The sequence below is a fragment of the Medicago truncatula genome, chromosome 4 (assembly GCF_003473485.1).
Source record: "Medicago truncatula cultivar Jemalong A17 chromosome 4, MtrunA17r5.0-ANR, whole genome shotgun sequence".
NCBI lineage: Eukaryota > Viridiplantae > Streptophyta > Magnoliopsida > Fabales > Fabaceae > Medicago > Medicago truncatula.
Window position 1 is genome coordinate 54,281,386 of NC_053045.1, and position 9,723 is coordinate 54,291,108.

At 30.2% G+C, this 9,723-nt stretch overlaps 2 protein-coding genes across 2 annotated transcripts; one reads left to right on the plus strand and one right to left on the minus strand.

Moving 5' to 3' along the window:
* Positions 1-5,004: 5,004 nt before the first annotated feature.
* LOC11437677 (calcium sensing receptor, chloroplastic) lies at positions 5,005-5,697 on the plus strand. Its single transcript, XM_003609044.4, has 2 exons — positions 5,005-5,257; positions 5,353-5,697. Exons 1-2 carry the CDS (start codon positions 5,030-5,032, stop codon positions 5,620-5,622), a joined length of 498 nt encoding a protein of 165 aa, XP_003609092.1. The 5' UTR covers positions 5,005-5,029; the 3' UTR covers positions 5,623-5,697.
* A 171-nt stretch (positions 5,698-5,868) lies between these two features.
* Positions 5,869-8,031, minus strand: LOC11440597 (uncharacterized). The gene is made up of 3 exons (XM_003609045.4): positions 7,666-8,031; positions 7,532-7,561; positions 5,869-6,599 (listed from the first exon to the last, which is right to left on the minus strand). The coding sequence occupies exons 1-3, from the start codon at positions 7,973-7,975 to the stop codon at positions 6,262-6,264; spliced, it is 678 nt and encodes a 225-aa protein (XP_003609093.3). The 5' UTR covers positions 7,976-8,031; the 3' UTR covers positions 5,869-6,261.
* Between the last annotated feature and the right edge of the window lie 1,692 nt (positions 8,032-9,723).

Below are 9,723 nucleotides of genomic sequence, written 5' to 3' on the forward strand. Positions count from 1 at the left end.
TACCAAAACTTACTGCATCTTTCTACCGGTTTATGTTGATATAATCATCATAGGATGAATTTATCAACACAAACTCGTATTCAATAAAATTATACATATTAAGAGTAAAAACAATTTTGAGGAATTTATCAACACAACAAAATTGTATTCAAGAAAGTTATACTTTGTAATAGGAAAAACAATTCTGTGAGGAATTTTGTCGAACACTTTGTTTGCATAAAAAATAAAGAATAAAAATTGAGGTAATTAGGAATAGGAGAAAGAAATCGAAGGAGAAAGAGAGAGAGGAGTGCCTTGTACGTAAGAGAGAAGTGCTGGAATTCGTAACCATGGGGATTGGGGGTTATGCGTTTCTGAAGAGAAATGGGAGATTAATTCGTGACCATGTCGTAACCATGCAGTGTTAATTTTTTTAGTACTGCTAGTAACTTTCTTTTGGACACCCTAACTAATATTGGTTTAAATCTGTGAGTCTTTTGTCAAAAAATAAATAAATCATTGTGGGTCTATATTTTGAAAATTGAACCTACACAAAATGGTGGGACATACAATGATTTCATCCCATAAAAGTGTGAGTTCTAGAGAGTGTTAAAAAGTGAGTGTTGATAACATTTTTTTTTGTCGCACGTACGTTCTTTTGGGTTAAATTGAGTGAGGATAAGTGTGTTTGGATGAAGTAATTAGGAATTTTGAAGAATTTAGAATTCTAGATAATTTAAATGATTCAATTAAATTGCTTTCACTTCTCAATACTTTTGTTTGGATGAAGTAATAAAAAAATTCATCGTCGTCATTTTTGGGCAACTTGTATAAATTTTAGTTTTTTGGGACAAATTTGAAAATTGAAATTAGGGTCAATTTACAATTTTTTGAAAATTTTGGAAACTTTGAGGACCAAAATACAAAATTTGAAAAATTATAACAATGAAGAATTTTGAAGGTGTCATTTGAAATTCTATAAATTTAACTTGAACAAAATACTTCATAAATTTCCATCATTTTGAAAATTCTTCAAATTATTCTCCAAACAATGGAATTCACCTCAAAGTATTTTGATTCCTTCAAAACATTATATTTCCTCAAAACATTGTCTCATCAAAACACATTAGTTTTAGAGTGTGTTTGGATGAGGTAATTGGGAAATTTTAAAGAATTTATAATTCTAAGCAATTTAAATGATTGAATTAAATTACTTTCATTTTTCAATATTTTTGTTTGGATGGAGTAATAAAAAAATTTCATTGTCATCATTTTGGGAACTTTTATAAATTTTAATTTTTTTGGGCCGAATTTGAAAATATAAATTAGGGGCAAATTTGTATTTTTAAAAAAATTGAGGGGTCAAATTATAATTTTTGAAAATTTGATGGGTCGATTTGCAATTTCATGATAATTTGTTGGGGTCAAATTGAAAATTTTGGAAAATTTAGGGATCAAAATGCAAAAATTGAAAAAATATAACAATGAAGAATTTTGAAATTATTAGCTTTTAGATGTCATTTTAAATTCTCTAAATTTAACTTGAATAAAATACTTCTTAAATTTCCATCATTTTGAAAATTCTTTAAATTATTATCCAAACAATGGAATTACCTCAAATATTTGAATTCTCTCAAAACATTCCCCCATCCAAACACACTTTAGTTTTTGATAACAATATATAAAAATGAGAGTTTTTTTTTTTTTTTTTAATAACAATATATAAAGGGGGTTAGCTTTTTTATGCATGCAATTTTACCATAAGTTTAAACTATTAAAAATGATAAAATAATAAATTAAATGATTCAAAGGAAGAGTAAAATTGTAAGGATAAGAAGCTAGCCCAAAATGATCTATCACATTTGTATATTGTTTTAAAACAAAATAAGATTTTTTTAGTAACATTATTTTTTTTATACGAAGGAAATCTAATATTGTTATATTAGCAAATTAAAATGTTAGTGATATAAATATATATACAATTTACTGTTTGTTGTTGTTACTCTGAATATGAATTTTTTTATTTTATTATTATGTATAATTAGATGAAGATAAATTTGGTTGTTCTAGAAATAATTTATTTACAAAGTAGGACAATATACAATTTTTCGAGCAACCAAAAAGAGCTTCTGTTTGCTTTTGTTTTCTCTAATAAGTATCATAGAGAAAAAACATAAGGTATGTAAGTTTATTTTCTTCGGTTTGTAGTACTTATGTTTTACTTATCAGAGAAAATAAAAAAATGCAGTTCAGACTCATCTTAAAAAAAATTATTAGAGAAAGCAAAAGCAAAAAAAAAGCATGATCTTGTTAGTTCTCCCACTTATTCTCATGGTTGTAAAGTGCGAATGTTAAATTATGACCGTAAGAGTTTGCATGATCTTACGCGTTTTTTTCAACATGATCTTTTTTCTCAACCCACTGTGTCGGAGAGGCTTGAGCGGTGAGAGCGCAAAGGAAGATTACAAAATTGTGGGATTGTGGTTTTGTCTCATACCTCTTTTACCTAGTTGACCTATTTGACCTATTTTGACTGAAATCCAAATCGCACCTTTACCACGTAGAAACTTATCGTTTCAACTCTGAATTGAATCATTTTGCATCGAAAATTAGTGATAGTGATTCATTGAACTTGGGACTCCGTGAGTGTTAATTGATTAATCATTTGGGAATTTTTTGTAATCATTCAACCATGATCCAAACTATTCCTTTCTTTCATTTCTTCTATAACTTCTCATCTCTTGAGCTCTTCTATTTTCGGCAACTATTCTCAAACCAAAGAAACTCTTGTCACCTTTGCAATTCATCTATGCAACTGTTTCTTTAGATGATGTTAAACAAATTCATGTTTTTAGATGACCAATGATTAAAATTAATAAAAAATTTATGTTAAGGTTCTATTTCTTAGTTATTTTATAATTTTGTATTTGGTGGGATCTCACAATCCGTATTAGAATCCTATGATCTGTGCTTTTTGTATGCATCCACCATGATTTTGATTATTTAATTACGTGTTCCTTTTCTCTTTAGAATTAGAACCAAGACAAAACAGGTTGAATAAAGAGGTGTAAACAGGTAGAATAGATCTGGATTTGAAGGAACTCATTGTGAGGATTCAAGAAGAATTCATGACAGCTCCTTGAAGAATTAGAAGATAAATATTTAAGGTAATGTTAGGGTTGTTAGCACCAAATTGAAGTGATACATTTCTTTTATGTTTTTAAGTGGGCATATTATGAGTTTTTTTTTTTTTTTTGGACAACAAGTGTGTATATTTATGACAGTTAAATCACGCGGACGTGGTTTTATTTGTATTTTTTTTCCAAAGGCCATGAGAAAATAGTGACAATTTGAATTATGTGTCAAATCAATTGTTATTTGTATTTTATTATGTGTTAAATTTGAATTATTTGGTCTCTCTTTTAAGACAGGACGACATGAATGATATCAATAAAAATTTAGACATAGACAGATTGTGGGAAAAATTTGTAGATATCATATGACTATAAGAATACCAGTATTATTTGGTATTTATGTGAGGTGTAAATTTATGTAATGTGCAACTTTAGGCAAGGTTTGGAGTAATTAATTTTGGTACACCTAATACATTATGAATGATGTTTATTGCAAGGCTTTGGAGTAAGTTTATCATAGAATTACGAGTCCTTTGCATATCAAAAATGTCTAGAGTAGAGACGAATATCTACAGTAAAAGAAAACGAGAGACGTAGGTCAATTATGATTTATGATTGAGATGGAATGTTTTGGCCACAATGTACTCTTTTTTACTGTTATTCTTATTTTAAGACCATCTTAAACTATGATTATTATTAAAATTTGTACTTTTATGTGTGATTTTATTTTGTTTACTCTTAAACTCTTATGATAAATTTAAAACAGTTTATAATTATTTAATTGAAGGAAAAAAAAAATCGATCGGGTGTAAGACTAGTTTACATCATTCACATCACATGTAATTCAATGACCATCCACTAAAATTGATGTTTGTCTTTCAAACAGACAAACAGCAATACAGTTCAACAAAATTAGAATAACAACAAACATGCAGAAAGTACTCTTACTGCTTTCATCAACTCACGAAACTGTTCATCATCCGAATCCAAATGAGTAAAAATCTTCATTGACAGAGTCCAAATGTTGGTTTGGAAATTGATATTATGGAATTCAAGTATGCACAAAGAAACTATTTTTCTAAAACTTATTTCAAAAGCAATGCTAAAGGCCTCATAAACATAGTTAAGATTTCCAGAAGAACTTGCCTTAAGATGCATCTTGTAGCAATCACATTCACACGTATGAGGAATAGGTATCCATCTGTTAAATGTTTTCAAAAAATAAGAAATGTAAGGGTGAGATAATTTCATATGGCTGAAACTTGAAAAAAGAAAAAGATGAGGCATAATAACCAAAAACAAAATAGAAGACATCATTTCATTTAATTGCTCCTCCCGTCCCAAATTATAAGTCATTTCCTATTATACCCTTCACTTTTTAATATTCTCTCTTATTTCAATATTTCAAATTTCTCTTTCCTATATACTTTCATTTTTCTATAGAACATTAATTGCATTTAAATGAGCTGAATTTCTAAAGTATGGAAACAACTTATCATTGGAATGGATGGAGCAATTAAATGAGCTGAATTTCTAAAGTATGGAAACAATACCAAGATAAGCATAACCTTTCCAAAGTATGGCCGCAATACCAAGATTTATGTGCATATTAACATTCAATCAAGAGGTTGCATTTTCATAAAAAAGGAAAAAAAAAGAATTGTATCTTCACAAGGTTTTAAACTTATAAGGTAAATCATAACAGATGGATTAAGTGCATGTTAACCAAGATGAAAAAAGGTAATTGACTTACCCATTTTTGCTTGTTAGATGCAACTGCTGCTGGAAACGCTCGTAATTCAAACTTCAAACAGAGGCCGCAACTGATGTGAAAGAACAAAATTGACAACACATCTCTAATCACACTACAAACACAAACACAAACACAAACACTACTCCACTTCACTCTTCTAACAATGGCGATGGAGATTACAGCCATGTCTTCACTACCAACACCAAAACCTTCTCTTCCATCTCCTTCTACCTTACCTCACACAATCACCACTTTCTCAAAACCTCAACTTAGACGCATATCATTACCAACATCAACCACCATTTCACTACTTACTCTCTTCACCCCTCCAAATGAAGCTAGAGCTGCTGTTAACATCTCCAAGGACCAAATTGTTTCTTCTCTCACCCAAGTAAAGTTTTTCTTCCAAAGTTTCAAACTTTACCAACTTCCTTCAATTTTACATTCATGCCCTTTAACTAGAAATGCATTTTTTATTTTATTTAGGTGGAGCAGACTATTGATCAGGTTCAGGTGGTTGGTTCTGGTTTTTTGGACTCAGCACAACGTGTTGCTGAAGCTGTAGGGAGTGCTTTGAAGCCTGGCTTCGATACGGCGTTGCCGATTGTGCAGCAGGCTGGACAAGAGGCTTTGAAAATTGCTTCCCCAGCCTTCTCTGAGGCTTCCAAGAAGGCTCAAGAAGCACTTCAGAGCTCTGGTCTTGATACCCAAACAGCTGCTAAGGTTTGCTTAATTCATTTAGATAAGCACTTATAGTATAAGTGATAATTAAATAAGTGTTTATGTGTAAACTATTTCTGGAACAAAAGATAAAATAAAGTCAAACTGTTTTTATATAAATTATAAGTTATCCTGAAGAGCTTAAGAATATAAGTTGAAGACAACTTATCAACATGTCATAAGTTCTTTTCATAAGATCTCTCAGACAATCTCACAAGTGTTTATGCTGGTAGATAAGTTCAATTAAATCAATTGAAACATACTCTTCCATTTTTACACCATCACTTTCCATTGTGCTACTAAATGTTTATACTGTCACATGCCTTTTGATCAAGCAAGAAAATTTATTAAAAAAACAGGAGAGGCCTGAACCTATAACAAAGATTAGTCCATAGAAATTCTAGAAAAAGGCAAACTTAAACTATCTCTAAAAAGCAAAGACTGCACAAAAGTGGGAGGAAGCTCCCACCACTGAGAGGAGAACATAGCATGATTTTGTGCATTTTTAGCTAAGGAATCAGCTACTAAGTTTCCCTCTCTAAGAATGTGAGTGCATTTACAAGTGATATGGGTGCAAATTTGCAAACAATTTTGCCATCTAGCTTGCATTCTCCAAGGAATACCAACAGCATGATTGAAAGCCTTCACAACCATTTGGTGTCGACATGTCCGTCTCTATGTCGTATTTGTTCGTTGTGCATAAGCATCTGCATTAACTTTAATCAAGCTAAATATCACAAAAACCGACGCCAAGAAAATTAACAATAGAAAAAAATGGATTGAACCGTCATCTGGCACGTGTATTGGCGCTTGATTTGGTGATGGAGGAGCTGGCACATCATTGTCATTTGCCTCTTGCATTGGTGCTGGTGCTGTCAGTAACAATGGAGAATTTGGAGCATAACTTGAAAGTGACTTTGAACTCTGTTGTGGAGGGGGCTGTGATGAACTTGCACTTTTAGGAGCCAAACTGGAAACCAAACTCTCTAAAGCATATAGTTTAGGAGCATCAACTACAATATCACATAACAAACATAAATTCATTAAAACTATTAATTGAATACAACAACTATTTCCAACTTTGACTCTGTTGAAATCATGATCAGTTTTAAAGTGATTTACATGCTTTCAAGAAAGATGAAATTTGTTTGGAGCTTAGACTTTTGGATCCTTTATAAGACTAATGTTTTGGGGTGACCCAAGATTCAATTCGATTGGGATCGGTTCCGACCCGAGCCCCAATAGCAAGTGACACAATACGATGGACATGCCCTAAATCCTATTGGATTATGGTCTAAATCGAGAGTTCCTCACCTCCTATTCTGAATCTTATGCAGCAGACCACTCTGATTGTCACTCACATTCCCTTAAGGACAGCTATATAGATAAAGGACTATGAGTTAAAATCATAATTATCCACTATATATATATATATATATATATCCTTGCTCAACCCTTGGGTCAAGTATGATATTTCTTACCCATGATATAGTCACATACTTTCTTGAACTCCTTATTGATTTGGGCGTCGGAGAACATGTAGGTACACCAAGATCAGGGGAGAAGGACTCGCATCAAACGAACTAAAGCTCAACCGCTCTTCACAACAGATCTCAGTCAATCAATCATCTCCTAAGGTCCAAACGGATCATCTAATACTAAGTTAATATTGGCTAACTCTTTTTTCGCAAGTAGACTATCTCTTAAATAGGTGACTCTAGGAATCAAACTCAAGTTCCTTTCCTTTAATGGAGAGTCGTGCTGTCAACTTTTTCAATACTATATTGATTGATTTCTTTTGATGTGATTAATTCAAATATAAGCAAAATATTAATGTTGGCGTGACAACAAATAAAAATACAATTGAAAATGTTCATATAAATGACGAGAGATAAATGGTTGGTGTCTCCCTATACCTAATAAAAGAAAAGCATAGTTTACGTACCGAGGGATGGAGCAGTGGTACTAACATGCACTGCATCATGAACATGAAATAACCTTATTAGCATCAAACAATGTAAACATAATTATCAATACATAAAACAAGAAAAGATAAAAGAGTTAGAGTTAATTATTTACCTTGACAGGGGAGGGATACTCCACAAAGAGTAAGCAAGTTGGCCGTGTTTGTGGCATCGAAAGGTAAATTGTCGATTTCTTCCAATTTAATATCACAAATGCAACCGTAAGAAGTAGTTATAATATATTCAACAGCAGAACAACATGAATCATATGGTGGTGAATTGTGGTCCATGTAATATGGTTTACACTCCCCCATCATATCAGTTATAATTGATTTACAATGTATAGTTGAAAATGGCATCAAGGAATTGCATTTGGATATCAATACAATTAGAAATATTGATAACACAGTGATCAATTTTGCCATCTTGCTACACTCAAACGAACTGGGATGGGAAGGGAAGAGAGCAAACCTAAATTGATTTTTTTAGGTACCGTAAATCTATTTTAATTTCTTATATGTAAATTTGTTTTTGTAACAAATGTTATAGTTTCCGAAAACTATGCAATCTGAATAATTTATGTTTGCAACAGAAAACAATTCGATCGGCTGCTGGAGAAAATAATGGAATACATTTTAAATAAATTTTTTTATATAGATTAAAATTATAAGAATAGATATTTGTAACTTTCAAAAAAATGTAACAAATTGCTAAAAAAAAAAAATGTAACAAACTCAACTAATTATATTTATCTTTTACAATAATAATATAACAAGTATAACAAAAAATTCTTATTTTTGTTATTGATTTTAAAACACCATCAATATAGCATCGTCATAGAAAAAATTTGCTATTTCATGAAATTTTGCTTCTTTCAAATATTGATAATTATGTTTACGTCCGTTCTTTTTTAAGTGTCGTTTGAATGCGAATTTAACTTTTCTATTTAAATATCATTTTGGCATTTTAAAAGTACGATTTGTCGATTACATTATTTGTTAATTACTCTTATCTTTTTCAATCAAACTAATTAAAACTATATATATATATATATATATATATATATATATATATATATATATATATATATATATATATATATATGGTAAACTAAAGTTTTTTTTAAAAAACAAAATTTGTTTCTTGTTATCTCAAAATTGACAATTGTTTGTTATGAGAGAGACTTTTATGCAAAAAAAAAAAAAAAAAAGGATTTGTTGGAGAAAAAGATAGTATTAACAATTGTTTCTTACGAAAAAAAGATAATATACTCAATTTATTGGAAAGAGAAAGTGTGTGAAAAAAATATGAATATATTGGTGGATTAAAATAAGAGTATAATAGAAAGTAAAGGTACAAAAATACAATGTTAATATTGCAAAACGATACTTAAAAAGGAAAAAGAACATAAGGTGTATAGATTAGCGTACGGGTGCGGAGTGTTCCACTCTTTTTTCTTTTTTTTTTGGTGTAATCCGGTTATCCTCCACGCACAACCGCGGAGACTAATTCTTCGAGCATCGTGGGACCCAAATGGGCGGCAGGCTTTCCATAAGAGTTTTAACACTGCTGCATGCCCAAGACTGGATTCGAACCTAGGACCTACTTGGTTAAGCTAGAAGAGCCCCGTTCCACTCTTCTTATTGCGCCAACGCTTATAAATTATTACCATTAACTTTTATGAAATTTTGATTAAAATAAAATTAATTTGATTTTAATTAAAATTATAGGTATATATAATATATATTTTCCACATTTATATTGTAACAAATTATACTTATCTTTTTCAATGATACCAACAATATAACAAATATAATATCTTCTAAACAAATATAATATAAATTCTTTTCTCTTTGAATTACATCAACAAAATAACATTCTTATGATCAAATTTGTTTAAGGGTATAATTGAAATGGAAAGAATGTCAGCTCAAAATAGTCTATTTTTTTTATCTATACTTATATATAAAGAAAATAATCTCTTTCAGCTCTTTTGAATTGACTTTTTCTCTTTCCAAAAATGTTATCAATTTCAATACAGATAAATTTAAATTCAAAGAATTTAAATTTAAATATTAATAAAATGTAACAAACACGATATGAATATATATGTATGGTTTTTTCCTTTATCATTTAAAGAGTGTAACAAACTAAATGAGTATATTTATACTTA